Below are 15,593 nucleotides of genomic sequence, written 5' to 3'. Positions count from 1 at the left end.
ATGGACTTGGAGAATAGACTTGTGGTTGGCAAGCGGAGGGGGAGGGAGTGGTATGGATTGGGAGCTTGGGGTTAATAGATGCAGACTATTGACTTTGGAATGGATAAGCAATGAGATTCTCATTAAAAACTTGATCAAAATTATAGAGAACAGAATTTTATATTTTTTCAAAGTGCTTATGTTTAATCTTCCAAACAACAGTCCCCACTCCCATCTGCTGTCTCACTTTCAGCAGTTTGTTACCTGTGATCAGTTGAAAAATATTAGATAGAAAATTTCAGAAGCAATCCATAGGCTTTGAATTGTGTGCTGGTCTAAGTAGTGTAATGAAATCTCGTACCATCCCACTTTATCTTGCCTGGGACGTGAGGCATCCCTTTGTCCAGAATATCCCATCTGTTAGTCACTTAGTTGCCACCTCTCTCATCAGATCAGCTATCGACAGTAGGCATCACAGAGCCTGTGTTCAGGTAACCCTGGTTTTACCTAGTAATGGTCCGAGAGCACAGGGCAGTGATGCTAGCAGCTTAGATCTACAAAAAAGAAGCCATAAAGGTGTTTTGTTTTGTTTTATTTTTAAGTGCAGAGGTGACAGTTCTTGACTTACTAAGGAAAGAAAAAAAATATGTTGAGATTGCTAAGGTGTATGGTAAGAACAAATCTTTTATCTGTGAAATTGTGAAGGAGAAAGAAATTTGTACTAGATTTTTTGTCACCCCTCACACTGTGAGTTACAGCCACAGTGCATAAGTGCTTAGTAAAGATGAAAAATGCATTAAAGTTGTACAATAAGATAGTTGGAAAGAGAGAGAGAGAGAGATCCCATTCATATAACTTTTATTACAGTGTACTATTGTAATTCTATTTTATTATTAGTTATCGTTAATCTCTTACTATGCCTAGCTTATCAAGTAAACTTTATTATATGTTTGTATAAGAAAAAAAATACTATACTTAGAGTTCAGTACCATCCATGGTCTCAAGTATCCACCAAGGATCTTATCACATATTCCTTGTGGATATAGTGCAGTGGACAGTGGATATAAGGTGCTACTAAGAATACAGCACCAATCACAACAGCAGCTTTAACTGAAAACCTGCTGTGTGCTAATTAATATGTCACCTCATTTAATTTGTAGAGAATTGAAAAGGAAACTTCTTATATCTGTTTCGTGCCTGAGTAAATGAAGCTCTGAGAAGTTCATTAGCAGGCTCCTCACTAATAAGCGGTAGAACCGAAATTTGAACCCAAGATCTTTCCCCACTATTCCCTCTACATTGCCACACCAATTACTGTTACATTGATAGCCAAAGGAAAGACGACAATAAAATTCAGTGATTTTTTTTTTTCCCCAGTGTAACACATTGAGTTACTATTGATGCTGGGATTAAAAAATCAGATCATTTGTTCCAGCATTTTTAACTCTACCTGGCTGCCCCACAAGTTTTCCTGTATTTATTAGTTTTAATAAATCCATGCCGTTTCTTCTCACACATTTACATGTATACTTACTTATTTCTGATAAATAACATTTGGGTAAATTTCATTTTCTTACTGTTCCTCTGCCCATTATGGAACTCTATAGAGTATCCCTGAAAGATTATTGGAGTTATATTTATCCATTGCTACTGGACTTTGTGTGACTTTTTTCTTATGGGTTGTAATAAATTATATCTCCTCTCACATGTCCCAAATGACAATATTCTTGAAAGGGAAGATGGTATCCACCCTCTAAGTTGTGGTTCTGGAATAATATACCCTATGTCTCATTATCTACCCTCAGCTGTATGTCCCTGAAACACAAAAGACACAGGCCTTTGCCTTGAGATCTTTTAAAATTAATTCCATTAACTAACCCAAGATTTAAATAAACTGCAGTGTGTACCTCATTTGATGTCATGTATTTGATTGCCATCACAATACAATGAGGTGAATTTAAATTTTTTGGTATTTCCAGTGCAGAAGTTAATTCAGTTGAGAAGGAAGAAGTTGAATTGTAAATTTATGTGACAGTATTTCCATAAAATACTGATTTATAAATAAATCTTGATTTAATAAAACTTGATTTATATAAAAATGCCAAGAGGTGCTCCCAGAAACCATCTGAATTGTAGTTATTTCTCTTTAGGCTTAGGAGCAATATTTTTTTGTTTCCTCTTTCCAGTTTTTTGATGAAATAGGGGTAAAACTAAGTCTTATATAAATGGACCATGATTTTCTATTGCAAATTTTATACATTCTAGAGTCAAATCACAAGAGACTAATTTAGTTATCTTTTTCTTTAATCCTTCTGCTATCTTCTCTCAGTATATTAAACTTGTGTTTGTGATTTGATGCGAACTCAAATGTGGCTGCTCCGAACACGTTGTTTTATTGGCTACAAAGCATTGTTAAATCGACTTTGTTCTCTGTCACATTTGTGCATCCTGTTTTCCAGGATAAATTAAAATGTCTGCTTGAAAAACAAATCCAAATGAACAAAAACTATTCCTGAAGCAGGATTTAGTACCATTTAAAGAATATTAGCAATGACTCTGTTCCATCACCCACCTTCTCTGTTTAGAGGCTGTTTATAATATTGTGTACACTCACCTTTATTTATTTATTTTTTTTGAATCATCTCTTTTTGCCGTGTTCCTGGAGGCAGGCTTGTGATCCTTGCTCTGCCCAAAGTTAGTAGCCTACTTCTCTCTAATCCCATGATCATGTCAGCATTCTGTACATGGGCATGGATTTCTGAGTTTGTTTTCATAATGAAAACATAATTGATGACAGTGTGAATGACCCTGGGATATATTTGAATAATATTGTGCGATAGGCATAAATTTTAAATCTTACCTAATAATCTGAAGATAGTTCCATATTCTGGAAGGCATTTTCAATTTGGAAATATAAGACTCTCACCCCCCCACCAGCAAAATGAATGATGATATACAGACAGCAAGGAAATTCCATGTTAATAGTCTCTTTAGGAATGTGGCGGAATGCATTGGAGATTCAGAACATACTCAGTTTCACGTTTTGACTTTCACATGCCAAATTGTGAATTTCTGTGGAATCTCGGACCCATGAAAGAAACCCAGCTTAAATATAGTCTGGCTTTCAGTTGAGTTGCTAGCAGCATAGTTTAGAAATGCCTCAATAAGTACAACCCAAATTGAATGCATATGTTTCTCTGGTTCCAGATATTCGTGTTGTTCTTTCTTAGTGATTTCCTGGAAAAACGTCTGGGAATTCGTCTTCAGTTCTTGTCATCAAACTTTTTAGACAGTTATGTTAATCAGTGACTTTCCTAAAGCAAGAACTTTATGCCCATTATTTCCTAGGCGACTTGGCAAAGTCTGACTGGTTTTGAAGGGCTACATTGAGGCCTAAGTAAAATAAAGAGGTGGTCTCAGATAATCTCTAGGGCTCTTCTAGATGGATGTTGACCTTGGGCCTGATCCCCAGGCCAGTAGAACTTTAGGGCACCTTGTTGCCCAGGTAGAGGTAACTCTTGGCAGCAGATGGGAAAAAAGAATGGAACTAAAGGGTGAAAGGAAGAGTTAAAAAAAAAAAAAAAAGATTACCAGTCTGAAGATATTGTCAAGGAGAGAGCAACCTAGAAGATATCAGAAATTTTATAAAAGAAGTGAAAACTTCCAGAGTGGAATCATATTGAGAAATAGTAAAGTAGAAAATGATTCATTGCTCTTCCTTGAAAATATTTTAAAATTAGTGGCAATAACATGAACAGGAGATTTTTTTAAGAAAATGAGTAAGTCCTGCTTGTTTTCTTAGTTTGGTTCTCTAGCAGATAGGCCAGCTAATCTGAAATACATGGCAGATGGAAGGAGTTCAGGCTTAATATAGAAATGGCTAAATCAGTGATATTGCCAGAATTTCTGTTGCACAATAAGATCAGCAGGGCAAAAAGAAGAGTCCCAGGAGATCCTGGGTACTGGGAAAGGGCTGACACTGTGGACGGGGAGAATGGCCAGGTTGATAGCTAAGCATGTTCTAGAGGTCACTGGGAAGGTCACATCATCTGTACCTTTTCCATGTTCCATTAAGCTTTATAACCATTTCCTGTTGGTTCCTGCCTCAGGAGCCAATAGGAGCTTCATAATGATGAGGACCCCGTTCTATTCAGCCTTCTCATAGGAAGCCTTCAGTAAAAGTTTTTCACTGAATTAAAGATGGACTTCTAAGAGGATGTGTTGAGGACTTCTTTAGTAAGAGATAAAGGGGAAAGCCTAGGAGACTTCAGAGAGATGGGAAAATGATCTACTGCCTAGATGGTGCCAAGGACCTGTGACGCTTTTTATGACCCCAGAGAACTGAACTCAGAGAACCTTAATCAATCACTGTTCAGTTAGTAGAGAATGAAGACAGCTGTGGAATTTTCTGGTGGACAGATATTCATAATACAGTGTTCCCTTGCTGTAGAAGAGCTGGGGTCTCATTTAAAACATGCAGTTCTTAATAAGTAATCCATGTCACAAGGGACACAGGTGAGGAAAACACCCGTTACAATGCAGGGCACCTAGGCAGGTGCATGTGTCAGCACCAGTGTGAAGGGTGAGCTGTTCTCTGTGATTCCTTATGTCCTCCACCTTGGGCACTCTTAGCATAAGTAGGACAGGTTTGGAAGAACATCACACTTGTACGAGACACTTGGTGCATTTTCAGTGTTTAGGGTGCCTGTCACCCTGGCTCTGGGGAGCTCAATCCAGAGTATGAGGCGGTCCATATAACCACCGCATGGTTGGTTCATGAGTCTTAGTAATAATCACTACCATGTTTTGACTCTTGGTTGTGCTGGGTACTGACCTGAGCGCTTGACTCTCATTCACTAATTTCATCACCACAAAGCTGTGTAAAAATTAAGACCTCCCTTGTATAAAAGGCCTTCTTTTTCTTGTACTTTATTTCTTGTGTCCATTTTCAATGAAATATGGAGTGGAGTCTATTTCATTTGTATATTCATACGTGTGTGAAGTGCCTCCTTTGAGGCAAACACTGTTAGGCATGTCCAGCCTTACCCTTAAGCGTTTCCCATCCTGGGGGTGGATATTCCTGGATATGAGATAATGTACACAGGCCACAAGAGAGTTGTTTGCATGGTGGTTAGAGGATGGAGAAGAACACAGTCTTCTCACTGACGAATGTTGCATAGAATCTTTATTTATTTGATTAAAGACCCTCAAGCCTCCAACACATCTAAAAGGGGAGGGGGACCTTTGGGTTGAACCTATGAAATTGCATTTTTTTTTAGGTTGAAAATGGAGGAACACTGGCTCTTTGTAATGGTTCAACCTAAACAGTTTCTCTCCCTTGACAATCCAACTTGTCCTGTGGTCCAGTGTGGGCACAAACCATATAGTTGTGCCACCAAATAGGCATCCGACCCTTTTGCAACAGATTTTGTGTCCTGTGTGTCTGGTTATCATTAGGAAAACCAAAGCAATTTCTCTTCATGTATGTGGCACTCTTTTCGATTCCAGATATTAATGAGTGTGAACAGCCCGGGCTCTGTGGTCCTCATGGAGAGTGTCTAAACACAGATGGTTCTTTTCACTGTGTCTGCGAACAGGGCTTCTCCATCTCTGCGGATGGACGCACGTGTGAAGGTAAGACGAACCATAAGACGTCCTCTAATTATTATAGCACAAAGCAGAGGAGATCCCTTTCTATGTAAACAGGCAAAGGCGCTCGGACACAGAGACACTCATGATGTAAGGTCTTAGAGTATGTGTGCACCCAGGTGACCTCTACCTGAGATCACAGCTCAGGGGCGGCTGGCATGCGCACACAGGATAACCTGCCGTTCTGATGGCAAAAATACGCACAGGCGATTCTGCTGCTGGTACTGAATTAAGGAGTCAAAATGTGCAGGAGGTGATGATCTCAGGTGAAAGTGGGGCAGCCTCTCTGATGTAACTCGAGACTCGGCCAGTTTTGATTACGCTTCACGGAGGTCATCTCCATCATTCTGTTCACAAAAATGTCTTGCTTGATGTTTCTCTGTACCATGGTCAGCAGAGATTTCCCAGAGTTATTCCTCTAATATCCTTAGCTCTAAGCTGGTATATTTTCTTACCTATCAGTATTTATTATGTCCTGAAAGCTAATTAAGTTGTAAGACATTAAGATAACACCGTCACCTTCCTATTGGCAACCTCGGTATGTTTGCAAGGATATGGCCCTGGTTATGTTCATAAGATTTATCTTCCTGATGGCTTATCATAGTTTGGAAAGTTGAGGAATAATCCCTCTGAACCTTTCTACAAGTAAACTGAGAAGAGTCCCAGCATCATAATTTTAATCCATCCCTTTGAGAATCTAGGTTATCAAAACCCAGCTAGGTTTTAAAGAAGTAAATCGTGAAGGTTCTGTTCTGGGCCTATGATAGGACCCAAATTTTTGCTCTCTGTGTGTTTCTCCTTATTCTTTCCACAGTGGAATTGAGCCGAAGAATGGCAACCAGGTTCATCTGAAACTAATTATTATATTGGGAAGAATAAACGGATCTTATAAAAAGCAGGAGATGGTGAAATTGCTCTCCTGCTGAGCAGACAAAACACTGATGCCAGATTTGGCTTCAAGTGAAAGAGCGATAGTGGAGGGTGGGGCTGAAGCACACAGATTTTGAGGGGTTTGAAAGTGATCAAAAGTGGGGAGATGGAGAAAAACATCATGAAGAAGGTGGCCATGAGAGGGGTACTCCACGTTTCAGTGGTTTGAGTTTCAAATTAATTTTTTGTTTAGAGCGTTGAATTCAGACACAGCCTGAATTCATACGTTGTGGAGCTATCACAGCATTCCTGGTGGTGGGGATAAGGGACTAGCCCATCCGAACCACTGAAGAAATCGACATTTCCCTGCCTTCTAGAAAGATGTAGGCTTGCTTCTTCAGCTAGCTCTAAAACATAGATGGTAAGGGCTTCCTTTGCTGAGAAATGGTCTGAGTGACAACTGCCAGTGACTGTGCCATGCAAAAACTATATTCAGAAACATGTTAAGTCATCTCAAGTGTTCACCAAAGTTACTGTTCCAGAGAATATACCAATGTAAACATTCACAGTTATTTTGTCTTTTTGTAGTCTGTAATTTTTCTTTAATTCTGGGTCTCTTGCAGACTGATTTCTGCAATTCCAGAGTTACGTAACCTAATTTGGTTGCAGTTCTAATTTTGTGAGGCATTGACTTGGCAGTGACTTGAATTTTAGAGTGTGTTTTCAGAAAACTTCTAGCGCTTTGTAAATTACTATACTTTAGCATATCTTTGATACTTACTCCATATTTTTTACTCTAGAATCTGGTCAATTTTACAAAAGTAATAAAGTAGGTAATACAGAATATTGTGCTGATGTATGGCAGTATAACTAAAAAGTGCCCTAATTATTGGGCATGTTAATCTCTTTCTAGAATAAGCTTTGAAAGACTTTCATTTTTGTGGGCTTATCTAATATATGAAACTGGTCCAAAATGTCTTTTGTCGGACTTGGTCTGAAACTGGTGACAGTAGCAGTATGCCCTGATTCTACCCCTGGCTATGGTGTAGCGTGAAGCCAACTCATGTGGTTGGGATATAGCTATGGAGCTGATGTGCACAGGACTTGAATTAACATTGAAACGTGGCTGGCACTCTTATTTCTTGCCTGCCCATGAAGTATGGAAGAACTTCTAATTAAAGCAGCTGAAGCCATGTGGACATGAGGGCTGGCGCACCCTGCTTTAAGCAGGGCTAAAGGAACCCCACCCAGCTGAGGGATGGAGGGCCCTTTCCCGATTGCCTGTGGCTTGGAGAGTTGTCAGCATCTGTTCACAGTTATTGAACCACAGCAAGGAGGCAAGCACTGTCAACAGCAACTGTCCCAGGTATCAAGTAGCATGGCCAATTCTTTGGAAATAAAAACAGCACCACTGACTCCCTCCTGTTCCTTATGTGTGTGGTGTTCTGGAAGCACATGGGTGGAAGAGGATGGAGAAACACCTTGCTTTTCCCACAGGCAATAAAGAGCAACAGTGCCATTTGAAGTTTGAGTGGAGAGGGAAGTGGGGGGCGGGCAGCTAATTATTCATTCACTCAGCAGTTAGAGTGTCTGTCTTCTGCCAGGCACCCTTACTGTTCCCAGGGCAAAACACACACTGTTCTTATCTACATGGAGTCTGCATTCCAGGTGGGGATGCAGGGATAAGTGCATATTTAAAATTATGCTTTTGTATTTAAATAATATAATATAGTTATACTTAATGGATATAAATAAGGATGGGCTATGCCATGCCATATATAATATATAATACACAGGTGTTTCTTCAAGTCCTACATGCAGATGTCAGGAACAGTCAGTGAAGCAGAACGCTTTTGATTTCCTTCCGCCTCTGTAATCCTTTATTTTCTTCTCATAACTGTGGTTCATCTACTCCTGCCACCTCCTTTGCATTCTCCATCCAGAGTTTTTATCTTGCATAGGAAAGCAAAGGAAACTTTTGACTTCTTTCATTAAGCTCCTTGTTTTCTGTCCCACGGTATCTTATTCATTTTTTTTGTTTGTTTGTTTGTTTGTTTTAAATCAAAATTCTTTGATTCCTTTATTTCCCCCCATTTTTTAAATTGTGGAATTTTAATTCATAGGTAACATAGGTATTATCCTATTTGTAAACTGACTCAGGGTTTGGTTTCTTCAGCAGCAGCAGAATGTGAGTGAGTGAGAAGAACAGGGAAACTTGTGACAGTCACAATCCTAAGTATCACCATGTCTGTCCCCGTGGGGCAATGGCTCCTGGCCTGTGCCTTGGCATCACTCCATTGACGTGGCCCTGGGCAGGCTGCTCTTGGCCAGGAACAGCTGTGCTCTCCCAGCTGGGTGTCCAGGTCGACTGAGAATTTCTATGACAAATGGAGTTGGGGGACCTTGGATATCTATAGACCCCACTGGTCTGTTCACACAATAGAATGACCACACTGGTTTGACAGGGTCCTTGGAGGAGCTCAGCCACACAGAGGGAGCATCCATGGCTTACCGAACCTGGTTAAGTCATGGTGAAATTAGGCTTCCAAACCATGGCCCAAATCACTTCCTAAAGCCTTGTCCCTTAGAAAACATTCTCATTCATCATACATTTGACAAATATTTATTACATGTTTACCATGTCCTGGTCACTCTTCTTAGAACTGGGGCTATGTCAGTGAACAACAACAAAAAAAGAGTCCCACTTTCTTAGAGGCAATAAACTAGTAAGTAAACTGCATGATACGCTAGAAAGTGATCAAGTCCATAAAAAAGAGCAGAGTATTGGGGCTCAAAGGCTCAAGCAAAGAATGGAAACTGGTACAATACTAACCAATGTGGTCAGAATTGGCCATTCTGTCCCTAGAATGTGGGATAATAAAAGTAATACTAAAATTGCGTCGGAGTAACAAATGAAGCCAAATTAAGTGCCTTTCTTTTTCCAACTGGTCATCCGCTGGCTAAGTTATAATAGCCTGTCAATAAACAGACAAGAGGACATGAGATTGTCTGCTGAAGGCATTTTTCAATTGCCAATATGAGTTCTTTTGTCCAGATAGGAATAAAAAATCAGATTATAACACCAAGCGTGAAACCTGATGTGAAGTAGGAGCTTTGGTTGATGATGATGTCAGTGTAGGCTCATCACTTGTAACAAACGCGGGGCTCTGGTGGGGATGTTGACAGTGGGGAATGCTAGGGGAGGAGGGAAGGCGTTGCAAGAACAAGGGAAATAGGGGAACTTTGTGTGAAATTTCATCGTGAACCTAAAGTGATCTTTAAAGTCTGTTTTTAAAAATCAGATATTCCTGAAATTACCTATTTTACATCAGGAGGGAAAAAAAAACCTTTAAGTTCAATTCTGTATTCTACTCCTCTATGTTTGCCCCTGCATGTTCTTTATTTCTCACTTCTCAAAATAATGCCCCAGGGAGTTCCCATCGTGGCTCAGTGTTTCATGAACCCAACTAGGTTGGGTATCCATGAGGACCCAGGTTCAGTCCCTGGCCTTGCTCAGTGGGTTAAGGATCCGGCGTTGCCATGAACTGTGGTATAGGTCTCAGACACGGCTCGGATCTGGCATCGCTGTGGGATAGGCTGGATCTGGCATCGCTGTGGGATAGGCTGGTGGCCCCTAACCTGGGAACCTCCATATGCCATGGGTGCAGCCCTAAAAATAAGGGCAAAGTATGTAATCAGAAGCTTCTGCTCTCATATTGATTTAAAACTTGATAACTGTAGGATTGGAAGGGGGCATCTTATGACGTCTTGCCTGAGCTCTGAATCCCAAAGCATTCAAAGAATCAAGTGCTATTGCTGAACAGCTATGGATACTCTCATCCTATAACCTATTTCAGTATCTTCTAGAAACCACTTCTTGCTAACTCATTCCTTTGGAAGGAAGGACACAACAGATGCAGGTGGTAAGGATGTCTAGCTTCTTGAAGTTTACTGAGAACAGTGATAGCAGAAAGATGAAAAGAAGTTGGGTTCAAACTCTTAGGCTAATTTTGAGTTCGTTGGGAAACAGAAGATATAGTAAGCACAAACTTTGCCAAATCAGAGAAATGAAAACAACCGGGAGCAAGCGTGGTTTTGTTTTCAGACTTTTAGGTATATTTTCTACGAACAGTGTAGAAAGAAAGTCTAAAACCATTGCTGACAACACTCCAAGGTGGTTAGTGGTTTTGTGGCATGGAGTTAGAACTTGGTGTCTATCACCAAAGAGAAAATATTTTTGAAAATGATGTGGCCAAGTAGGACATTGAAGTACCCTGACACAATAATATATTACATCTGGCTGCTTGGACCAAAGATTTTTAGGGTTTTTTTTTTTTAAGTAGTTTTAGGGTTGAAAAATGAAGAATCTAGTAAGCAAATACAACCAGAGTGGTTCTTTTCTAAAGAAAGGTAACTTAGCTTAACAGCAGGATCCTTTCCCTCCCATGTGTAAAAAAGATCAGATGATGTTCCAGGTAAGAAAGGGAAGTGGCCTCTTGCTTGAAAGGCTACTGTTCTTTACACTCGCTCCTCCTGTGAATGCACTTCTGTAGAAGTGAATGAAATGGATGTTTAAATCATTAGGGAGAGAGCTGAGGAAATCTTGCTGGAATAAGCTGCTTTTGGACCTGGAATACATATTTTCCATGCGTTGCTTGATTATCTTCTGTATATCAACATTTTTATAAAGAAATTCATAATAGTAGCAAAAAAAAAAAAAAAATGAAGCGCTCTTCCTAAGCCTTTTATCACTGCTGACCTTTTAAAGCCCAGAGCTATCGAAAATCATCTGTTCGTAGAAATAAACACTTTCCTTGCAGCCGAAAAATAGACACAAAACTGCCAGATGGTAAAGTCTGTGAACAAGCAGGCTACCCCTCCCACCTGCTACTGTGGCCCCCAGGTCACATCTGGGCATCTGGCTTCCTGTGTCTATTTTGATGGGTTTTTTGACGTCGTCAACAACCCAGCTTCTTGACACATCATGGAAGGTGGTTGTGAATGATGCTCTTATACTTTAAACCTAAATTGTAATGCTTAATATATGGATTCCAGAATCAGTTATTTTTTAGGCATCTAGCTGACGGAATGTTGTGTCAAAATATCATGGACACCCAATGTGAGTGGACTGGAGATGCTCCATCTGTTCGATTTCATGACTTTATTTAAATAATAGCAGTAATAGTAACAGGTAACTTTCGTTGAGTTCTCTTTGGGAACCAGGCACTGAGGGCATTGTTCCTATTTTCCTTTTTTTTTTCACTGTACAACATGGTGACCCAGTTACAGCACTATTCACAATAGCTAAGACATGGAAACAACCCATTTTCCCTTTTAATCTTCATGACAAATCTATAGGTAGGTTAGGTATTAATTGGTAAGCTTTTGGCTGCAACGAGCAGTTAAAATAAGGAAATTTATTATACTAATAAGTACAGAGGCTTTCCCCTCTCATCTCCCACAGGTCTTTGTTTAAAGTCACTTTCTCAGCCCTTTTCTAACCACCCTTTCTTACCTTCACCCACCCCCCCACACACTACTGTTCCTTCTCTGTTTTTGGTTTGGGTTTTGTCATCTTACTCTACTTCTATGTATTATTTATTGTTTATTGTCTGAACCCCCCTGCCAGACTCAGAGGGTTAAAGGACCGGAGTCTTCATGTGTTTGGTTCAAAACTTGTGGTATTGAGAAAATTAGGGTACAATACATCCTTCATGAGTGAGTGAAGGGATGAAGAGATAGTCTGTAGTGCATCCTGGACTATCAGGAAACAGACATAATCCCATGTGTTGTGCACTTATTTTTTGAAGATGTGAAGATGTAATTCCCTAAAGCAAACCCTGCTTGGTAGTTGGCTGCAGCAGTGTTGAGAAGCCAGGCTGTTGAGTCCAAGTACGTGGGTTTGAACTCTTACTCCAGCACTTCCGATCTGTGTGTACTTGAGTAGGTTACTGATGCTCACAGGCCTCGCTCCCCACTGCAAAATGCAGATAAAATAGAATGCTTGCATGGTGCTGTGAAAAGTATGGTGATGTGTGTTGGCAAGTATCAACTTAGAATGTAGTCTGACCCCTAGCTGTGCTCAATGAATGTGAATTATTACTAGTGCTTCAGCCCTGATTTTTACCATTTGTTTCCTTAATGTGTGGGCACCTAAAAGGAAGGGAGCATTTAACATCGATTTATTTTTCTGTGATCTGTGTTTAGAAAATATACAACACATCATTGTAATTTTGTGAATTAAATTGTCTGGTAGTTTTAAGTCCAGGTCTGGATATAAATGAATTACTGTATTTCCTCTACTTTTAAGCCCCAAATTTTATTAAAGTCATATAGAATATAGTACAGTAACTCATTTGCACATAATTTGCTTTAGTTCTTCACTCTTTGTTTTCCCTAAGCTGTCCATATGACTGGCTTGAAAGTGTTTCACGTATCAGTTGCCAATAAACTAATCATTCACGCTAATGCTTGTTTGCCTTTAAGCATTGGCGTGGAGAGGTACACACTATCTATTTTCTGTGGTTTCATAACTGGTCTTTCTTGGCCTCCTGTTTGAATACAGAAAGAGAAAAATTAGAATAGTGAAAAAATGGGAATTTTTTTGGCTGATCTTATGTTGCCTCTGGGGCCTAAGTGTCAAAAAGATGAATCTGGGGTTTGATGTGTTTGGCCTGTGCTTAGGGCTTTGTCCCAGTCATCACTGGCAGCACCTCTTAGTGTAAGAAAATCTATATGAAAAGAGAAAATGTATAGCAGGGCTCTGAGGTTAGAATCAGATGTTTACCTTTTAGAAAAGCTCAAGTGTAAAAATGTAAAACCATTAAATGAATGCAAGCATAATCTGAACAGTTATAAATAAATATGTTAAGACAACATAGAGCTTTTTAAAAATGTATACAAGGTAAAAACAAAAATGTATATTTCACACATAGTATCTTTTTTGAATAATTGTAGTAGGAAAAATGGGCACTTGAAGTTCGAGGTATTTTCCATGAATATCTAAAGAGCTTTTTCTGAATGGCATGGAATTTATTCATAATGGAGAATTTATTCAAATATTGCACTTTTGTGATAGTCCATTAAAGGGCAGTGAATTAGAATTATTCTTTACCTTCAGGAGTAGAAAATTTTTTTTATACTTTCTTCTCATCTCTGTAAATTTTTAGAAGTATGTTTTTCTTTGGCAAATTCAAATCCTTCTTATGGAGTTTCCCAGTTTTTATATAAAATTCTGTCAGTCCATTGTGGAAAGAAGTAGGAAGAAAATGACTTTTTAAGTTCAGAAATCACTTTGCTTCTCTTTCTCTTGAAAGAAGCATAGATGATTTATTGTGTTTACAGGTTTTTTTTTGTGAAAGGAAAAAACATTTGGTGTCTCATTAAAAATATACTACTTTTTATACTTTACCCCAGATTTTTCCTTTAAATGTCACAAGTAATGTAGTTTGGGATTTTCACATATAACACTGAGGTTTTACATTATTGAACAAACATCTGGCACTTGCAATGGCTTCCCCAGCAGTGCCTCTCAGCTCCACCCATGTTCCCTATTCTCTGAGGAGAAGGATCTGTACCTGGTGCAAACTGCAGGCTTTCAAAGCTGTTTCATGACGCAGATACCCTTTCCAGCTACAGAACCTGAGCTTCCTCAATGAGGAAAACTGAGACAGAGCCCTTTCCCCATTTTCTTAGTCTTTCTTTGCAGGAGCTAGTATAATTTGAAACATAAATCCAAAATATTCTTCTTTTGGTCTTTTTAAAGAAATTCACCTAAAATGATTTTCTTCATGAGGATTCTCATCCTTGATCTTATGATGATAATGGAGCTAATCTTCCTCTGTGCATTTATTCCACTTCCTTGTCTTCAAAAGCCCAATGGAAGTGAGAATAAGGGACATAATTTACGTACTTGAAAGTTTCTTAGGATTTTGGGGGTCTTCAGAAAAAAAAAACAAACCCAAATTTAAAAACTCATTAATTTTATGTTTTACTCTCCTGTAGAAGACTTACTAGCTGAGTGGTTTTTTTTTTTTTTTTTTTTTTTTCCTTTGGTCTCTTGTCTTTTTAGGGCCACACCCACAGCATATGGAGATTTCTAGGCTAGGGGTTGAATCGGAGCTGTAGCTTCTGCCCTACACCAGAGGCACAGCAATGCCAGATCCGAGCTGCATCTGCGACCTACACCACAGCTCATGGCAATGCCGGATCCTTAGTCCACTGAGCGAGGCCAGGGATTGAACCTGCAGCCTCATGGTTCCTAGTCAGATTCGTTTCCACTGCACCATGATGGGAACTCCCTAGCTGTATTAATTTGAAATTTGTGGGGTGGGGAAAGGAATGAGAACAGGAACCCATTCTCAGCAGTTCAAATGCACCTAGAGAGGGGGTGTTGCTGTCAAGGGGCGTGGGAAGCTGGATTGATCCAGATCTAGTATTTCCTCATTAATGCTGCATAATCAAATATAAATGCATGTGTTTGTCTTCCATTTTTCATTATCTATTTAAATATTCCTAATTCCTAAAACCTTATATCCTAGAATATTAGGATCCCAGTTTTTTCTGAACACCAATGCTATTATAATTCTAAGAAAATTATGTAAAAATTCATTCCAGAGTAATTCTCCATCACCTTCTCTAAGACACAAAATGGTAGCAATCCAGACAGAGTAGTCAAATGATTCCCTTTACTTGCAGTACTTCACGTAGGAATGTCAAAACTTTAAGAAAAGATGTATCATGTTACACTGGTCCTTTATTTTCACCTGTATTCCTACTTAAGAACAACAGAAACAAAAATAAATTTGACTTCATGTGCGTATGGAGAATTAAGCTTCAGAGTATTTGAATGGTTTACCGTGGACAGACAGGGAGTGGTGACCAGGATTACTGCTGAGCCCCTTAATGTTGTAATCTAATACAGGTATCTCTTACCAAGAGAAAAGAGAGAGAGACGGATGAGCTTTTGGAATGGTTAAGATCATCTTTAACCAGGAAATATAGCGGTGTGGATTGGCTTTTTTTTTTTTTTTCCTTCAGTAAATCTTTTGAATTGCTTAAAATATATAAAAATAAGTACCTAAATCATAAGGGTA

The 15,593-nt window shown here is 39.3% G+C and overlaps 1 protein-coding gene across 1 annotated transcript in view; it reads left to right on the top strand.

Moving 5' to 3' along the window:
• Positions 1 to 15,593, top strand: part of LTBP1 (latent transforming growth factor beta binding protein 1) — a 423,791-nt gene that overhangs the window by 338,387 nt on the left and 69,811 nt on the right. The window contains 1 exon segment of the mRNA XM_021087653.1: positions 5,488 to 5,613. Coding sequence (XP_020943312.1) covers positions 5,488 to 5,613 — 126 coding nt within the window.

Source organism: Sus scrofa, chromosome 3 (assembly GCF_000003025.6).
Source record: "Sus scrofa isolate TJ Tabasco breed Duroc chromosome 3, Sscrofa11.1, whole genome shotgun sequence".
NCBI classification, from domain to species: domain Eukaryota; kingdom Metazoa; phylum Chordata; class Mammalia; order Artiodactyla; family Suidae; genus Sus; species Sus scrofa.
The sequence above is the reverse complement of the archived record's forward strand: the minus strand, read 5'-3'. Positions and strand labels throughout refer to the sequence as shown.